Source organism: Malaclemys terrapin, chromosome 3 (assembly GCF_027887155.1).
Source record: "Malaclemys terrapin pileata isolate rMalTer1 chromosome 3, rMalTer1.hap1, whole genome shotgun sequence".
NCBI lineage: Eukaryota > Metazoa > Chordata > Testudines > Emydidae > Malaclemys > Malaclemys terrapin.
The window spans coordinates 3,193,492-3,212,573 of NC_071507.1; the positions used below are offsets into that span (position 1 = coordinate 3,193,492).

The 19,082-nt window shown below is 54.6% G+C and overlaps 1 protein-coding gene across 1 annotated transcript; it reads right to left on the reverse strand.

Annotated features, from left to right (window-relative positions):
* Window positions 1-10,066: 10,066 nt before the first annotated feature.
* LOC128834184 (transmembrane protein 121-like) lies at window positions 10,067-15,236 on the reverse strand. The gene is made up of 2 exons (XM_054022752.1): window positions 15,105-15,236; window positions 10,067-11,703 (listed from the first exon to the last, which is right to left on the reverse strand). The coding sequence occupies exon 2, from the start codon at window positions 11,700-11,702 to the stop codon at window positions 10,758-10,760; it is 945 nt and encodes a 314-aa protein (XP_053878727.1). The 5' UTR covers window position 11,703; window positions 15,105-15,236; the 3' UTR covers window positions 10,067-10,757.
* Window positions 15,237-19,082: the final 3,846 nt, after the last annotated feature.

Below are 19,082 nucleotides of genomic sequence, written 5' to 3' on the forward strand. Positions count from 1 at the left end.
TAGCTTCAGCTACCTTCAGAACCCCTCCAGCTTTCTGTGCATCACTAGTGTTGCTGAAACTATGTATGTCACCTAAGTTAAAAATTAGCTGCCACCTCCTACGGTTGTGCTGTAAGTCACGTGCTCTATATCCCAGAGCCCTGGATAAAACCTGGGTCCCAGGCCATTTCCTTAAGTATAGCACCATCCCTTCTCTATAGGCAGTGCCCTTCTGCATTTGCCACACAGAAATTCCATCGTAGGCCACTGCTTGCTTGGCCAGCCAGCTGGGTCTCCCCACTGGGTAGACATGGTGGTGCTGAAGCAGCCCTGTTGCACCGACAGCGCTGCCAAGCACAGACACGTGGCCCACTCTTTCAGCGTGGCGAAAGGTTGGTGGTGGTACATGGCGGGAGCTGGGTTCTATTGCTGGCTTTGCCAGAGGTGATGTTGGCTCAGGCCCCTGGCCTAAGAAGTGCCAGTACAATCTGACTTTGTGGGGGGTCCAGTCTGGAGAGGATGCAGAATTCTACTTTAAACAAATTTCGCTTTAACTTCCAAAATACTGGTAAAACCAACGTTTTGTCTCATGGAACCATAACAGCCTGCCTACCTCCCTGCATCAGCAGAGGGGATCTCACACACACACACACCCTCTCCCCTGCGGGTGAACACACCTTTAACAATTGGGTGCACAGTGTTTTTCTAGACAGCAGGAGACTCGTGGGAATGGTGATTCCTGTGGTCTATTCCTGACATGGGGGGCTTAGTGTGGTCTAGTGGTTACAGACAGGCTGCCCAAGCACTCTGTTTACATATTCAGTCTGAAAAGTAGTGTGGGTAAGTGGATGAGTCTTGGATTTTAGTCCCTGCTGGGGTGATCTTGTGCAACCTCTCAGATAAGAGGAAGGGTAGTTGTCTCCCTCCATGGTACGAGACCTTGATCAATAATAAGGACTGACAGATACATAGAAGCACCAGCAGCCAATGGAAGAGGAGAGTTAAATTCATGGTCCCCTGGTTTACAGTCCAGTGCACTTTCCCCAAGGCTAAATGGCATTTTGTGTGTGTCCCGTCCCACCCCACCCCCACTAGGAGCCATAGGAGAATGTACCACAGTGTAGACCCAAAAGCATGGCCTAGCCTGGACGTTTGAAATGTTTGACTACTGCTGGACACGAAGGCACCAGGGCCCTCACACTGATATCAGTTCTAAGGTAAGAAGCCTCAGGCTGTCCAGTAATCCAGCCTTCCACCCCTCTCTTCCAGCTGCAAGCAAAAGAGCATGAGAACACTCCCAGTTATAAAAACAGCCTCAAATTTCTAGTCTGAATTTGTCTGGCTGCAGCTCCCAGCCATTGATCATGTGCTGCCTTTGCCACAGTAAAGAGCCCCCTGCTACCAGAAATCTTTCCCCAGGTGAATGCTTAGACTGTGATCAAATCATCTCAGCGTTCTCTTGGGCAAACTAAACTAGTCTCTTACGAGGAGGCAGGTTTTCCAGATCTCAAATCATCCTTGTTGCTCTTATGAACTTAGTTCAGTTCCTCAATGTCCTTTTTGACGTATGGACCCTGAAACTGGGAATCTCAGTAACAATGATCTCCAATCTTATCCTCCCCTGCCCCACGCTCTTCCTCAGTTTCTAGCCAGTGTGACTAGGTATGTAGATGATTTTAGAAAGAATGCAAACAAACCTTTTTGCCCCTTAGCAGTGGTGTGACTGCTTATTCACTGCCTTCCTGTTACCTCCAGTATCACCCAGTGAGAAAACACTGGTCTTTGGGGATCACGGCTCTTTCTGATGTTTCTCGCCCCTATCTCTGTCTTGGTTCTTCTCCCCAGTGTTTCCCTAGCTGCAGCCACTCCCAAGTTCCTCCACATGGCCTCTACTCCCAGCCCTTGGCCCTGTTCCTTTAGCCAAAATGATCAGGTAGTTCATGCTGATGTTTAAAGTCCCATTCTAAGGTTTTGAAGTTGCCACCCTAGAAGCTCAAGGGGGGAGACCAGAGTTCAGCCTGCTGGTGTGCTTTCAGTGTGACCTTCTCAACCTTGAGAACTGGAAGCTGAGAGTCAGTATGACCTGACAGCCCCCTGAAGGCAGGTGTGTAAACCGTTAATTACAAAGAGCCAGCCCTGGCACCACTGCAGGAATGAAACACCCTGAGTGGTTCTCCTGCAGTGCCAGGGTGGGCATGGCCAGAGATCTGCCACCCCCTCTCCTCTCCATGTCCCCAGGAATGTCCCTAACCCTGAGGCCAGGGCCATTCCAGCTGCCATGTCCGTGCCTAACCTCCCTCCCCCACTGTTTTAATCCCCACTGCCCTGGCGCTGCTTGATTATCACCCCCCCCACACACACACTCGTTTAACCCTCACTTCCCTGGTGCTCCGCCCCCTCCACAGGATTAAACTCCCACTGCCCAGGCCCTGTGTAACATCCCCACCCAACCCTGGCTGTTTAACCCCGGCAGCCCTGGCACTATCTGATACTCCCTCTGTGCTGGCACTGCTCCTTCCTTCCCCAGATGTGTGTAACCTCCTGCTCTCCTGGCACAGCAGAACCCCCACATGCTCAGGTGCTTACCCTGCTGCCCTGGGGCTGCCCAACTTCCCCTTCCAGCTGTCTTTTCTCACAAGCCTTTCTGAATTTTACTGACCAAACCAACTTCCTGTCCTCAGGAGCTCCACTAGCTCTGCCCTGCTCCCTCCAGCTAATCATGTGTCCTGGGGACCCCAGCCTCCCTTCCCCCATCAGGAGGGTCTCCCCACGCCTATTGCTCCTGACATTTTCCCCATGTGGTTTGGGGCCAGGGAAGGGTTTGGAGGCAGGATAGGAGGGGATGTGAACAAGTGGCTTCTGAGATCTAACATTGTTCTAAGGCTCTGCTGGCAGGTCACAGCTGCGGGGAGCTGGCCTAGAAACCTCCCAGGGGGTTCCTGGTATCTACTGCACAGGAACCTCCCTGGGCCGCTCTGCTTGTTTTAGGAGGCACTAGCTCTGCAGTGCAGAACATTTGGCTGCGTGGGCAGATCACAGGGGATTGTCTGATGTTCGTGCAGGTCGGGGAGTGCTGGCCCAGTCGTAAACCACATTTGATGGACTGCTCAGCTTCAGGGGCTACAACGCTCGCACCAGTGGGTTTGGGTTGCATCGGGCGTTGTCTTGTTTTCCACTAACGACACAGCTGTAACTATAGCAAATAACAGCACAGCAACCCGAGCGTTAAATATTAGCAATTGGAGGCAGTTCAAACAGAGGCATGTTTAATTGCTTCCTAACAAAAGTCCTAGCCAAAAAACAACCTGCGGTTGTGCTTTTCCAAATGACACAACAAAGGTTTTGTGTTTGTGTCTCGCTCTCTCCAGAGCAAACCTGCTCGGCTTACAGGGAAAAGAGAGGGTTTTTCTAACCACCAGCAGCATAAACACCACCTGAAATGTGACAGCACAGCTGGGTTCTTTTTGACCCAACCTGCCCCAGAGCAGAACGGTTCTGCAATCTGGGGATGGTATGCCAGCTAGAAAATAGAATCAAAGCCTCTCTCGCAGAGCTAATGGTATCTTAGGTACAAGTAATCATGACTAGATCACATTTATAATGTGCAGATAGAATAAAGGCCAAACCGGCAATATAGATACATGTGGTGCTTTAAAAGGGCAAGTTTCACCCATGCAGTCATGAGCCAGATCAGCTGGCAGGAACGTCTAATTCGTGTCACACCCGTCCTTCAGTCCCTATGGTAGCCTGAGCTAGCGACAAACCCAGCATAGTGCAAGACTGGGAAGAAAGAAACTACCTCTCTGGCCTATGCTTTAGGGAAGGGCCAAGTCTGGCCCCTCGTGGGTGAAATCCAAGCCCTCACTGCGTGCCTATACCCACCGTGAAGAAGCAAGTCAGACAGGTTTGGGGCCTTGCAGAAAGTGAAAGAACTCCTGGGTAAAGAGCCTGTCCTGTGTAGTCCCACCGCCACAGGAGAATTCATTTTACAGAGCACCGCTTCGGCCGTGGGACTGGGCGCTGTCTTGTCCCAGGAAGCAAACGGAGAGGAACACCCAGTACTCTCCTCGAGCCACATGGGACCAGGCATAGTCCATTATAAAAAAGGCAGGTCTCTCTGTGACATGGGCCATGGCCTCTCTGATATTACCTCCTGGGGAAGCCATTCAAGCTTCTTACCTACTGCACCCCCCTGAGGTGGTTGAACGCCATGAAGGACGCAACCTCCTGGCTTGTGTGCTGGTCCCTGTCTCTCCAGCCATACACCTTCAAAATTCAACATAGAGCCAGAAAAGCTCACCAAAATGCTGACCTTTGCTCCGGGGAGCAGGGGGAGCAGTCCGATGGTCCTGGCTCCCTGGGTTCCATCTTGGGGGGGGGGTGCATGATGGGGTATACAAGCCCCACACTGGGCAACAAGGGGTGAAGTAGCTCCTCTGGGCTCAGTCCTGCCCCGCTGCACCTGCAGGAGATGCACTGGCTGGAGGAGGAGTTAAAAGGGAGCAGAACAGCTCCCCTGTGGGCAGGCCAGTGAAGAGAGGTTCTGCAGCTCTCAGCACCTGAGGGAAGGCAGGATCTCCCCCAGCCACAGCTGCCCAAAGGTCCCTCCTTGGGGGAAGGGAGGACCAACATCTGATGGACCCTGTGCAGGAGGCATTGCCCGCTTTCTCCTACTACCCCAGTCAGTGCTGATTCCCCGGCTGTGGTTAGGGACTGGCCCTGAAGGGGGGGGACTGGGAACTGACCTGGCCCAAGGCACGAGAGGAGGCAGCCGCCACCCCAAGAGGGAGAGAGCTACCGTGCCACGCCTGGCCACGAAGAGGTGCCGTGTGGTGAGCTGATGCTCCTCTGCTGTTAGACTGGGAACTTTGGGCAGTAGCAGGAAGTGGCAGCCTCCACAACCAAAACTGCCCCTCACCCTACCCCCGCGTATTGAAGGGACTAAGCCCCTGACCACTAGGCAATGCTCCCTAGGGGCGAAGACCATCACAGGGCTACAGCCATAAAGGTAACGGTCCCACTACAGATCCCAGGGGCATGATGGAGGGATGAGCCCTGGACTGTCCCCGGGAGGCTAGTGCGTGAGCCTCACACGACTCCCTTCATGCACCACAGCCCTGACCTGCCCGACACTGCACTCTTCCACTCCTGCAGCCCTGCACCATAGCCTTGATCCAGCCTCCTGCAGCCACTACTTAGTGACATGCACCCCAGCAGCGTTTGCCAGCTCAGCCAGTCATGCAGGGCCGGGGTGGGGAAGCAGGACAAGGTCAGGTGAGGGGCTGACCTTTATTCCAGCTGAGGGAGAGCCCCTTCTTTCCTGCCCCAGCCCCAGCTCCTTTCCCTGCTAACTGAGGCCCTGTTGGCCTAATTCAATCTGCCCCTATCTGTTTCCTTCCAGCCCTTGGGGGAATCCCTTCTCCAGCTGAAAGGTCCGACCCTGGCAGCTGGTGTGCCAGACACCTGTGGGCCTCTGCCTCCAGCGGAGCAGGCTGGGCCGGGCCCCGGTCCGATGGGTGGTGCAGTGCTGGCTGCAGAGGGGATTTGGGTTTTGCTTTGCTCACATGCCGTTGGCATCCGTGAGTTCCAGACGCCTGAGTCGGGCCCCAGCCGGCAGGAGCTGGAGCCAGTGTCAGGAGAGGCGAAAGCTCAGTAAATTGGGGCTGTGATTTACCTTCTGGTTTGGAGCATGTTGGAGAGGCAGGAGCGGGAAGATGGTTTCAAGCTTTCCTTCCCAGCCAGGCGCGCTAGAAACAGACTCCTCCTTGTAATGAAAGCTGCGGTTCTGAGGGTACCCCAGCACCCACAGTTGGCATGCATCACTGCCACCTGGGGGCGTGTCCATCGGCCAGGGCCTGGCCCAGCACCGCATCACCAGCAGCACTCGGCTGGAGCGGGGACAGCTCTGTGGGAGTTGGGCGCCGTGCCCAGGGGCAGGGGAATGGTGGCAGGGCTGGCTGACTAGGGGAATGGCTGGGCTGAAAGCTGCCCCTGCGCAGAGCAGCCGTGCGACTCCCTTTCCTAGCTCTTGGAAGGTCTGCTAGTGCAATGCGTGTGCAGATTCTGCCCCAGCTGCAGAGCACCCCGTGTGAGGGCTGTGTGCACCCATTTCACTAGTGACTTACCAGTGGGCAGCCCCCTTGCATGCACCCTGCCACATGCCTCCCCACTGCAGTGAGGACAGAGGTGGGCTGCTCCCCCTGTGCCAGGGATAGGGTTAACAGCACTGGGGCTGGGCTCCCCATCACTGTCAGTGTGCAGCCACTAACCACGTAGGGGGGCGGGTGCAGTGCTTTGTATTCCGCTCACGACTGAGTGTCTAATTGGTGAGATGGATGAGTCGCGTGTGGCTCTGCCTTGGGCACCTGCTGCTGCCTCTCTCCGTTTGTGCTCCAGCCCTGCCAGCCTGGAGAGATGAGGGCTGTCCCGAGCTGCTGGCTGGCCTCCCCTGCTCCCAGGGGTGCAATTCCTCCTGCTCCGGCTGGCACTGAGCCTCCCGCGGTAGAGACCTAGAGATCTCAGGCTAGAGAGAGAGAACTGGGTCTCCTGCTAACCAGACCGCATCTCCATGGAAACAAATAACCAGGGAACAAGCAGGGGGGTGAGAGCTCAGCTGTCCCAGGGGTCAGCAGAAGATGGGTATGGTGGGAGGGGGGAAGTCTGTAGGGAATGTGACAATTCATGTTACTGAGCATCTCCCCAAGGCCTGGCCCAGCTCGAAGCTGGAGCTGGAGTCCGGCAGGATCTTCCCAGGATGTGGCAGGGAGCCCATGGAAGAGCTGTCGAGGCTGCGTTTCCAGCTCCTGTGTCTCCAAGGCTTGGGACTTGCCGAGAGCCCTGGCCGGAGGCTGGGCGGCTATAGCAAAGCTGCTAACGAGATGACTTATGGATGTGCAAGTGCTGGACCCTGCACAAAGGGTTAAATGCTGACACCTGGCCCAAGGGGGCTTCGATAAAGTGGGAATATTTGTATGAGTCCTGTTTGTGCCCCAGTTTATTTTATATGATGCACTGTTACCCAGTGGGGGGAAGGGTCTGTTTGCTCCCAGTGCAGGCTGAGAGACACGGGGATACGTGGCGCTTAGCTCTCTGGGGCTTGGTAAGATGCGTGAATCCCAGCAGAGAGGACACGTCTCCCTCAGGGTCTGTCTCAGCTGGACGGCGCTCACGCTGTGAAGCAGGGTGCTGTCGGCCCAGAGGTCCTGTCTAAGGAGGAGGAGAAGCCGTGTGGTTCACCTGGAGGAAGAGCAAGACCCCTAGGGGGTCTGGCACACCGCAGGGGTTCCTGCTAGAGACTGTTCCAAAGCTGGGGCCGTAGCACCAATTCTGCGGAGACATGACAGCAGCCCAGCTGGGGACGGTTGTTAAGGGGATCATGGGGGATTTAGCAGGGAACTAGCAGAGGAGCTGCCTCCAGTGGGCACTGGCTTTAGTCATGTCCACCTGAAGCCCCTTGGCTTGCAGAGCATCTGGCCCTGAGGAGGGTTAAGGGCCAGGCCAGGTGGAATTGGGCCATGCCATCCGGGGCTGGTGGGCTAAGCAGTTCCCCCGCTGGAATGGACAGGGCCCAGCCAGCAGAGATGAATGGAGTGTGCTGAGCGGGTAGCAGAGACCAACGAGAGAGCTGGACTTGGTGGGATCTTAGCTGGGCTTCCTGCACGTCCTATGGCTGAGGCCCCGGGCTGTGTGGGCATGCTGTGCCGACACTGAAAATACCCCGAGTGTGTCACACGGAAACTGAACCACCTCAAACCTGCTACCACCCTGCAACCTCTGAGAGCAGCCCCCTCCCCCAGCCAGCACCCCGACAGATTTGCTGCCCCACAGCCAACACCCCACACGCCATCCCCTCCTAGAGCCAGCTCCCCTGCCACACAACCGGTTCCCCACCATGCCATCCCCTCCCTTCGAGCTTTGATCCGTGAGTTGCTGAAGACCCCAAGGCTCTAGCCCGTGGAGCTTTGATGAGCCGGGCCGTTTGAAGTCTCGGGAGTGGTTAATCGCTCCCTGGTGGTGAGAGGCGGAGCTGAGCTCAGCTAAGCAGCGAAGAACTGGGTATAAAAAGTCACTTGCGAGGTGAACTCAAGAGCCACAATCAGAGGCAGCTAACGGGAGCTTCTGAGGGAGTTTGGCATGGGAGAGTCTTTCCTCCCAGGTTCAGCTCTGTGTAGGGTGACCAGACAGCAAATGTGAAAAATCAGGACGGGGGTGGGGGATAATAGGAGCCTATATAAGAAAAAGACCCCAAAATTGGGACTGTCCCTATAAAATCAGGACATCTGGTCACCCTAGATCTGTGTGTGATATCAAGATAGCCAGCAATGGAACGATGGTGGTGATCTGCAGCGGAAGTGCCACGCTCTCGTTCCTGCCTGAAGCCAGGCGGGATTTCCTGGGCATGAAGTGACCATGCCGGAGCAGAAGATGCTTGGACTGGAGGGGAAAGCTGAGACACTACTAAGAATCAGAGAAGCCGAGGAGCTTCTAGACAATTTGGGAAACCCCCGTACCTCAAGTTCAATGAAGAATGGAGCTGAGAGTGGGAGTCAGACAGGAGACCTGGCAGTTCATAACTGCCGGAGGAAGAGGTCACAACGTCTTTCCGTACAGATGGAGAAAGATGAGGATGGGCAAACGGGGGCCAGCAGAGAGAAGAGACGCAGGAGGAATTACACACAGCTAGGAGGTTAAAACAATATTGGTTCTTCAAAGTGGAAACTATGGAAGATGCATCTCAAGATCCAGCAGTTCCCAGGGAACAACGAGATGTACAAGTCACGCATGCAGAAGCCAGCTCAGCCCAACGGATAAGAAAAGCAAGTTTACCTGCAAAGAATTCTCCAACCATCCAAGGAAGACAGATGATCCTTGTTGGAGATTCAGTACTCAGAAGAATGGAAAGAATGTGCTTTATCTGTTAGGACTTTGATCCATAAGCATTCAAGGTCATTTTCTTTGGAGTGATCAGTGATTCGGAACAGGTAATGCCATTTTTGACAGAGTGCCACACCCGCTCCCCTTTTGCCCATTCAATCCTTCCTAACTAGGTTATAAACATTGATTTTAACATTCCAGTTGTGCGAAGCATCCCGCCAGGTTTCATTAATCCCAACTAGGTTGAATTTATGCTCATAAATGAGCAATCCAATTCCTTATTTGTTACCCAGGCTCCTAGCATTAGTGTACAGGCAATTCAATAATTCCTTCTCTTCCTGTCCTTTGGTGTCTTGATTAATTTTCTTCTCAACATATCAGTTTTGTGCTAACTCAGTACTCATATCTTCCATCTTTCTACCCTCCCCTTTTGCTATTAGTTTAACCCCCTCCTGACCACTCTATCCAACCTGTCCCGGAGAAGATTGGTCCCCCTTCTATTGAGATGGAGCCATCCAATCTATGCAACCCCTTTTCCCCATAGAAGGTGGACCAATGTTCCACAAAACCCAAACTCTCCACCCTACACCACTTACCTAGACAGCAATTTGCTTCCAGAATATTCTGTGTTCCTTGGTTCATTCTTTTTCAGCATGCTTCCAATTTCCCTGAAATCACCTGTTATCTGTGAGGTATCCTGCGACGCAGTGGCATTAGTGCCAATATGAACCACCAGCAACGGATCCTTGCCCGTAGACTTCATGAGCCTATCCAATCTTAGAATGACAGCTGTGTCTTGGCTCTGAGAAGAAGGCATACTGTCCTGTTGTCTGCCTGCCCCGTCCGTCCCTAAGCTGCAACAAATGGGTTATAAGAAACTGAGGTCTTATACAACCAATCATGTTGGAAGGCTTTATCTTGGGCACCCTTTGATCCAGTGACCCCAAAGGTGCCCCACACTCTCCCCTGGGACCTGAACTAGCACTTTCCAAGCCCATCTGACTGGGGGCGCAGGCTTCAGAGAGGATGGAAAATTCAAACAGAAGTCGTGTTGCAACCTTAACAATGAGCCAGCTCTTGTCGTCCCATAATCCTACCCACCCCCCATGCCTTCTGTCAGCCCTCACAGAGCGCAGGACCCACGCTCGTCCCGACTGGCCTCCACACAAGCAGCATTAGGCAGCAGCTGCACACAGACGCCAGGAGGCTGCAGGGCTTGGACTTTCATTTATTGGAAAAAGGAAGATGCCCATGAAGAAGGCCCACAAGCCAGTGAGTCCCATTGGGCGTCTGGGCAGCTCCGGCACCAGCACCACTCCCCTGCGGGATCCTGCACTCCCGAGGATGGAACAGGCAGCGGTGTATGTGTGTGTGTGGGGGGGAACGTGTGGGCGTGCAGAGAGAGGGGCCTAGGAGACACAATCGAGGGCAGAACGGGTGCCCCCCGGCACTGTTAGACTCCACGCCTGACTCTGACCTCACAGTGACTGTGCAGGGAGTCCATGGAGACTGTGTCCCCCCGGGACATTCCCAGCAGGCCCACCGCAGAGCCATCGCGCCGCAACACCCTTGCAATTGAAGGAATACAGGGGAGCAAGCAGGGATAGACCCTGTCGCCTGGCACTGCCTGTTCCCCTTCGATAGCCTCTCTACAGGGTCCGCCAGCTGGCCTCAGGGACTGGCTACCATTGGCTGTTCTACGCCGTGCCGTTCCCCAGCCCCGTGTTCAGCTAGGATGTGGCTGGTCAGTCTGTCCGTGCAAAGCAAGGAAGGGTCGCTCACAGACTTCCTGGAGGAACCAGCATTGGGCAGGGGCTCGGCAGGCGACGGTACTCTGCCATCGTTAGGGTCCAACCCCAAAGAGACGTGTTACTCCATGCCCAGTCTGCGGTGCCCGCCTCAGGTCACGTGTTCTCCCGGCCCAGGGCCTCGGGGCCAGGCGTCTGGTTCTGGGATTTCAGCAGCTGCAGGGCAGGCTGGGGCTGGGGCACGGCGCTGTGCTGGGGTGCGGCGCTGAACTCCACCGGCCCGTGGCGCAGCTGCTTCCGGTACTGCACAAACATACAGAGCTTCAGCACAATGGCCAGCACGTTCTTGCCCATGAAGATGCCCGAGACCCGGGCGTCCCGGAAGAAGACCATGTTGCTCCCCCTGATGAAGAGGGTGGCGATGTTGACGGTGAGCAGGCTCAGAATGGGGTAGAGCATCATCCGGTGCGGCACGATGCTGAACCCTTGCATGCTGATCTCGCACAGGGACACGCAAGGGAGAGTCAAGAGCAAAATGTAGCAGTAGAAGAACATCAGGCCCTCGGCCCAGAGGGGCAGCCCTTTCTTCTGGGGCTCCCACAGGTTGGCCTGGATGTCCAGCACGTCCAGCATGTCAATAACAACCCAGAAGAGGCGGTTGCGGAGGTCCTCCTTCTTCTTGAATGTCCGGACGTAGTCCATGTGCTCGGTGGCCACCAGCAGCACGTAGAGGGCAGGGATGCAGATGGACAGCAGCAGGGTCAGGGCTTTGCGTGCCAGAAGGTCCAGGCTCTTCCGGTCAGCCTTGTAGTTCTGGTAGACAAAGTAGACCTTGATCTCCAACACGAAGACGTAAAGGAACCAGAGGATCATGGCATAGCCGCGCTTGGCTGTCCTCACCTCGGCCCCGACCCAGACCGCCATGTACCGGAGCACCAGCAGGAAGCAGATGTCGCCCACCGAGACCATGATGCAGATGCCCAGTTTCCTGGAGCCCTGGTTCTGCTCCACCAGGTAGGCATCCATCAGCACCAAGCTGCTCATAATGAGGACGGTGGAGAGGCAGACATGGGGCTTGTTGACGGGCGGTGGGGGAACCATCCTGGAAGGAGGAAGACACGGGTCAGTCAGGCAGCTCCTTTGCTGTAGGACTCTCTCTGCTCTGAGTGGTGGTCAAATCTCCCCCGCCTTGGTGGGCAGCACGTTCCTCCCTGCCACCTCTCTCCCAGTCAGCTGTGGGCAGCAGGGGGAGGGGTGCTGCTTTGCATTGTTAAGGTCATTCCCCCCAACAGCATCCCTGTACCCCCCATCATACCCCTGCCAACAGCATCCCTGTACCCCCCATCATACCCCTGCCAACAGCATCCCTGTACCCCCCATCATACCCCTGCCAACAGCATCCCTGTACCCCCCATCATACCCCTGCCAACAGCATCCCTGTTCCAGGTCCCCTGTGCCCCCCCTCATACCCCTGCCAACCCACAGTGCAATTAAAATGGTGATTAATCATGACTATTCTTTAAAATCTAGTTAATTTGTTTTGCGTTAATGGCTTGCATTAACTGCAATTAATTGACAGCCCTAATTGCCAGTGACAGAGAATCCACCATGACCCTTGGTACATTGCGCCAATGGTTAATTACCCTCATGGTTAAAATGTAATCTTATTTCCAGTCTGAATTTGTCTAGTTTCAATTTCCAGCCATTGCATCTTGTTAGACTTTCGTCTGCTACAACGAAGAGCCTGTCATCAAATTTTTGTTCAAGTCGAGACTGTGATCACAAAATAGCAAATCGGTTTTCAGTGTCTCTGTATGTGAACTTTGGAGATGGTGCAAAACTCCGCATTAAACAAACCCTGTGACACCCTTAGCGCCGATGCAGCTGTTACTGCTCCAGGTTTCTGTGTCCCTGCTGACCTTCGTAGGGGCACCTTATTTTGTTCTGTGTCGGCACACTTCACTAGTCCTTAACACGCGTGAATGTGAAGGGGTGATATTTGGTAAGTCTTGTAGTGTCACTTTGCCTGGTGACATCCAAGGGCCTCGATTTGATACATTCCTCCCGTGCCCAGACCTCTCACGCTGTGCACAGAGAAACCCAGAGCACGGACTCAAACTGCCAGGGCCCCAACCCTCACATCCAGCGTGGTGTGATCTGGGCCCTGTGTTTTAGCTTCGTGCTCTGGATTCCTCGACTGCTGGGGCATGGACGCGTTGCCTGATACGTCCCCCTCCTCCTCCGTCGTCCGTGCAGCGTGTCCTCCTCAGGTACCAGGGAGGATGCCACCCCTCCCCCGGGGCCGTCTCTCTTTCTGGCCTGGGCACAGCACTGGGGCAGCTGCTGCGGCTTGCTGCATGGGGAAAAGAGGAGGAGCAGAGCCAGGATCCTGACTGCTGCTGCTTGGCAGCTGCTGTGGAGAGAAGCCAGCCCCCGGGCTGAGACGGGAGTGTGTCTGTCCCAGTGGAGGCACCAAAGCCCCCTGTGAACTGACGTGGCCGGCAACTAAGCCTGGAGCAGTCTGAGGCTATGGATGTTATGCTGACCCACACTCCGCCCTGGCAGAGGTCTCTGCTGGGCCCTGCTGAGCACCTGGGCCCAGAGAAAAATAGCATGTGATCATGCAGTTAAAGGCAGGGGCCTGCTGCATATGCCCAAGGGGGCACAACCCAGATCGCAGAGGTAAACGAACGTCCTCCAGTGCATGGGCTGGGGGGAGGAATCCAGCAGGGGCCTTGGCTTGGTCCCCACTCATTAAGCGTTTTCACCTGTGATCTGGAAGTGAGCGGTGAGCAGCGGGTGACACTAAATGGGGAGCTATGATCAACAGTGAAGACAGAAAAAATGAGCCCGAGGGACCCAGCAAGATTAACACTGTGGGCAGAAATGGCCAAGCTGAGACGCAGCTGGAATGGATGCAGCTACCCCAGCTGGGATGGATGCAGCTACCCCAGCTGGGATGGATGCAGCTACCCCAGCTGGGGAAAACAAGCTAAGCCACCCCCCGTCAATGGGAGAAACCAACCTAGGAGCTGGTGCAGCTGAGAGCCGAAGCCCTTGTCTACACTAGCCTTTCCCCTTATACTTTCCCTTCGTTCCCACCACTGGGGCAGCGCCCGTGGCCTCCCGCATGGGGGCCATGGTGCCATGCAGGCTGCTCCCAGCCGGGTTAGCCGACGTGGTTAAACACCAGCGGCTGCCACTGGAGGAGCTGAACCCGGCAGCAAAGGCAGAGTCCTGGGGGTGACAGTGGACGTCAGCGCAGACACCACCCGGAAATGCAATGGGCAGTGAAAACGAGCAATGCGACTGAGGGCTGCAGGCCCAGAGGCACCACCTTGCCGAGCAGGGGGCAGCCCCTGAATGCACAGCCGGGCCAGGCCCAGCGTCCTCTATTGTGGGCACCACATTCCCAGAAAAATGCTGACCACTGGAGGGAATTGAGATCAGGGACTCAAGGGTGCAGGAGTTCAGTGGGTCCAGCTCAGCTAAGCAAGGGCGGACATGCTGTGGCTGTGAGAGGAGGAGAAATAGAGTCCCTGCCACAGAGAGTCTTTCTCCTGGGGAATGGACTTCCCAGGGACAGGGGCAGGAGCCCCCCAGTGCCTGGGCACAGCCCTGGAGAACGGCCCATAGGGCCTGTCCTACACTGTCCAGCTCGAATATACGTCACTTGATCCTATGCCTCTCCTCTGGCCATGGCCACACTGCCGTCCCCACCGAACCCTGGCTGCCCAGACGCACCAATGCTCCGGCCCCCAGCGTGTCGACCAGTTCTTGCACCCAGAGCTCCTGGAGCACCAGCCTGCCTCTGTGGCCATGGCTCTGTGGTGCTCCACCAGCTCCTGGGCCCACACTGCTGGCGCAGACTGGCCAGGGCACGAGCTCCGATTCCCTTGCAGACATTTGGCATCTCACTAGCTGCTGCTAACACCATCAGAGCCGGGACTGCCCAGGCCAGGAGAGACACGGCTGTGCAGTGCCAAGTAGCCCAGATGGGACAAGACTTCATACAACCCCCTATTTCCCCCCCCCCCACAGTGGGGCAGGGGCCAGTGCCCTCTGCTTCTCTGCCTGCCCTCCTCTGTGTCGCCAGCCCAGCTGGGCAGTGCCAGTCGCCAGCTGGCCCCACCAAGGCAGCTGGCACCCTGGGGCACCAGCGGAGATGGCTGCCTATCCGCCAGGGCCCCCCATCTCCATGGCTCCCCAGCCCTGTCTCCATGCCCCCCCGGCCCCTCTCTCCATGGCCCCCTGTCTCCATGCCCCCCCCCAGCCCCCTGTCTCCATGGCCCCCTGTCTCCATGCCCCCCCCCCGGCCCCCTGTCTCTGCCCTGTGCAGGGGGCAGGCTAGGGGGGTCTCTGCCCTGCCAGGCCACGGCAGCCGGTTCAGGGCTGCCCCAGCCCCGGGTCACTCGCTCTCCTGCATGGGGGGCGATTCCCAGCCGGGCCCGGCGTGTGCCGGCCGCTGGGACGCGGGGAGCCGAGCGCGGAGCGGGGCTTTACCTAGCGCCAGTCTCCGCCGCGATGCTGCTTCCCCGAAGCGGCCACTGCCTGCTCCCGGGCTGGGTGGCCGGAGCCGGGCGCTCCCCGCGGCTGCGGGCCCCTCCGAGCCGGGGCAGGCCGGGCGGGCAGCGGCCGGCGGCTCCGGGGCTCTCCCTGCAGCGGGACCCCAGGGCGCGCAGCGAGCCGGGGCGGGGAGAGCGGCCGCGGCGCAGCCAGGTCCATGCCCGGCCCCGGGGCCCGGGTGCTGCGGCTGCAGCGCGGCCCTCCCCGCCTGCCTGCGCGCTGGCCCCGCGGAGCTCAGCGCCCCGGCTCGGCCCCGTCCCAGGCGCTGCCCCGCCGGGCGCTCAGCGCTCAGCCAGCGCCTCCTGCAGCCCCGGCCCGGCCCCTGTGCGCCGGCTCGCGGGGCGCCCCGGGGAGGCCGCGCTGGGTGGTCGCTCCTGCTGGGGAGGGGTCACAGCTGTTCCCGCCTGGGGCCGGGGGTCTGGCTGCCGCTGAGCGGCCTGTCTCCCCGTTAGCCGCCAGCACGGACCCATGCCCCGCTGGACACACACCCTCCTGCCGGCCTGGCAGCGACAACATAGCGGGAACCCGCGGTCCCAGGATAGTGCGGGTCAGGGGGCCGGGAATCGCTTCTGTGGGAAAGCGAGACGGGCCTTGGCACTTGCCCAGGGCTGGGAGCGGTCACAGCTCAATACACGGTGGGACAGATTCTTGGGCATAAGGAGTTTGCACATGTTTCAAGGGACCTTTCAAGGGGAAGGGGCCGGTTAACGCCCCTCCTGCCATAGTGGTCGAGAAAAAAAAACACAAAAAACAAAGCTGGGTGGTTAGTGGGTTACAGATTGTTGTAAGCCAGTGAGTCTCAAACGTTTGTACTGGTGACCTCTTTCACGTAGCAAGCCCCTGAGTGCGACCCCCCTTATACATTAAAGACACTTTTAAATATATTTAACACCATTATAAATGCTGGATACAAAGCGGGGTCTGGGGTGGGGGCTGACAGATCATGATCCCCATATAGTAACCTCGTGACCCCCTGAGGGGTCCTGACCCCCAGTTTGAGAACCCCTGTTGTAAGCCATACGTCCAGTGTCTCTGTTCAGTCCATGATTTGTAGTGTCTAGCAAAGTAAGGAATTTAAGCTCCCAGGCTTGTCATTTGCAGGTGTTGTGCAGGTTTCCTTTTGAAGATGAGGCCTGAGAGGTCAGGTATAGAGGGATCCCTCTGTGAAAAGTGTTCACCCACCAGGGATAGAGTGTTTTTGTCTTTTTATCAATTTTCTGTGTGACTTCATTGGAGAGCACCGTGATTGTCTGGTTTCACCCACATAGTTGTTGCTGGGGCATTTAATGCACTGGATGAAGTACACCACATGTTGTGATAGGTTTGTGTAGGGCCCCATGGATCACTTTGCGTCTCTGGTAGAAGCTTCTCTGATAATAGCGACAAAGAGTCCTGTGGCACCTTATAGACTAACAGACGTATGGGAGCATAAGCTTTCGTGGGTGAATACCCATTTCGTCAGACGCTACCCCTCTCATACTTCTCTGATAATGTTTCAACAAGATGATTGAGTAAAATATGAGCAAGGATTTACCATCTACAGATAGCAGGGAGATACACAGTCAGATTTGTTGCCTTTATTTTTGTATAGTGTAACTATGATTGCATCTTTGAAATCCAGAGGAATTTTCTCAGTTTCCCAGATATCTTAATAAGTTAATGCAGATAGTTAACAGTTTGGGGGCCTGCAAGTTGAAAATTTTCCGCTGGTATGTTGTCTTTGCCCGGCGATTTACCTGACTTTGTTTGATAACTTTTTATACTTCCTCAGTGGTAGGTGATGAGGCAATTTCTTTATGTGTGGGGTGCTGGATTAGTTCCTCTAGCATCTGTGAATTGACAGTAGCGGGACGATGGAATAGCCCAGCAAAGTGCTGCACCCGTCTTTTCGAGATGCCTCTTTTGTTTTTGAATTAGGTGGATCCATATGAACTCTTTAGCGGAGCTGGTCCCGTGTTAGTATCAGCGGAATGCTGTATTTCTTCTGCTTTCTTTCCTCACCAGTTATCAGGTAGAACATAAAGCTATAACTGCCGAGCCTCAACCCTAGTCCATGACAATTGCTTGCAAGACTACTATTGATGTGTTCAGTGCATGGCCTAAAACATTGGTTGTGTCTACAGTTGGTTGAAGAACTGTTGATTTTCTACTACTGTGATTCTGGGTGAATGAATACATTGATTGGTTAAGAATAACAAAATGTCCTGGTTTAAGAAATGTTGTCTAAGATAAAAGTTGACCTGAAAAGAACCTGGCCAACTTTTTAAAGACTCTTGGGTGCAAGTTATCCAGGTCTTCTGATCATGGGCTGGAAAGAATTTCATCAGCCTCATGTGATAAGAGTACATTATCCTGCTTTTTTCCAGATACAGAACAGAAATATTTATTGAATACTTCTTCCTTTTCTGCATCGTTATTAACAATATTACCATCTCCATCTAGTAATGGGCCTGTACCATTGCTTGGAGTTCCATTGTTCCTAAGATACTTAAAAAAATCCTTCTTATTGCCTTTAGCCCTGCAAGCCATGGATTTTTCCCTGATGGCTTTAGTTTCCCTTATCAATTTTCTACACTTCATAACTTCTAATGTATACTGATTGCTATCTATTTCCCCCTTTTTGCATTTGTTATGTATTCCTTTGTAATTTCTAATTGCTGCCTTCACTTCTGCACTGACTCAGGATGGGTTTTTAGCCAGACTTATGCTTTTTCCTGGCTGTAGAATCATGGCTTTTTGGACACCTAATGGTCTCCACTTCAAGAAGTCCCAATTTTCATTCGCATTTTTCTGGCTGATGTTTTACTCATCATTTTCCTCAGCTTTGGGAAATTAGCCCTTTGAAGCAGCAAGTATATGTATTACTGGTTGGGACTGTCCTTTGTTTGGCATATTGAATGTAATCAGGTCATGATCACTGGTTCCTAGGCAATCACCAACTTCCAGCCCAGTGATTAATTCATCTTTATCTGTCATAATGAGGTCCACAATAGAGTAACCTTGTGTTGGGTGCAATACCTTTTGTGTCAAGAAATTATCATCCATACTTTTTAGAAAGTTGCATCCGATGAAGTGGGTTTTAGCTTACAAAAGCTTATGCCCAGATAAATTTGTTAGTCTCTAAGGTGCCACAAGTACTCCTGTTCTTTTTACTTTTTAGAAACTCACTGATGTTTTATTGAGACCTCCAGCATGTCTCCCAACTGAAATCCCCCATAACAACACAGTTTTTCTTTCCAGATATTAAAGACCATTGCTGAAGGAATAACTCATTCTGCTCTCTGGTGTGATTCAGAGGTCTGCAACAGATCTCCACCAGCACCCCTGTCTGGACTTGGTACATTAGCACATTGACCCATGTGCATTCAAGAGCCTGTGGTACTGAGTTATTAATAACTTTAAAGCAGGAAATATATCATAGAATATCAGGGTTGGAAGGGACCTCAGGAGGTTATCTAGTCTACCCCCCTGCTCAAAGCAGGGCTAATCCCCAGACAGATTTTTGCTTCAGATCCCTAAATGGCCCCCTCAAGGATTGAACTCACAACCCTGGGTTTAACAGGCCAATGCTCAAACCACTGAGCTATCCCTCCCTCTGATGCCTTCAGTGTAGAATGTCCCCTCCCCCGTCCTTCCTGAACAGTTTATACCCAGTGATTGTAACATTCCAATCATGCCAATTGTCCCAGTAGGTTTCAGTGTAGTTAGCTGTATCCGATTTCTTCTCATCAGTGAGAATTTCCAATTCCTCTTGCTTGTTACCCAGGTGCCCACCATTGGGATGGAAGCAACTGGAAAACTTCTCTTCGAATGAGTTTGTGGCGCCCTGAGTGTGAGTTTGTACTGTCTTTGCCTCCGGAGCGCTCTCCTAGTACGTTGGAGCGAGTGAAGCGGAGCAGCAAACGGCAGTTTATG

Coding starts and splice junctions, on each gene's coding strand:
- LOC128834184 (XM_054022752.1), bottom strand. CDS start 11,702: ATGGTTCCCCCACCGCCCGTCAACAAGCCCCATGTCTGCCTCTCCACC.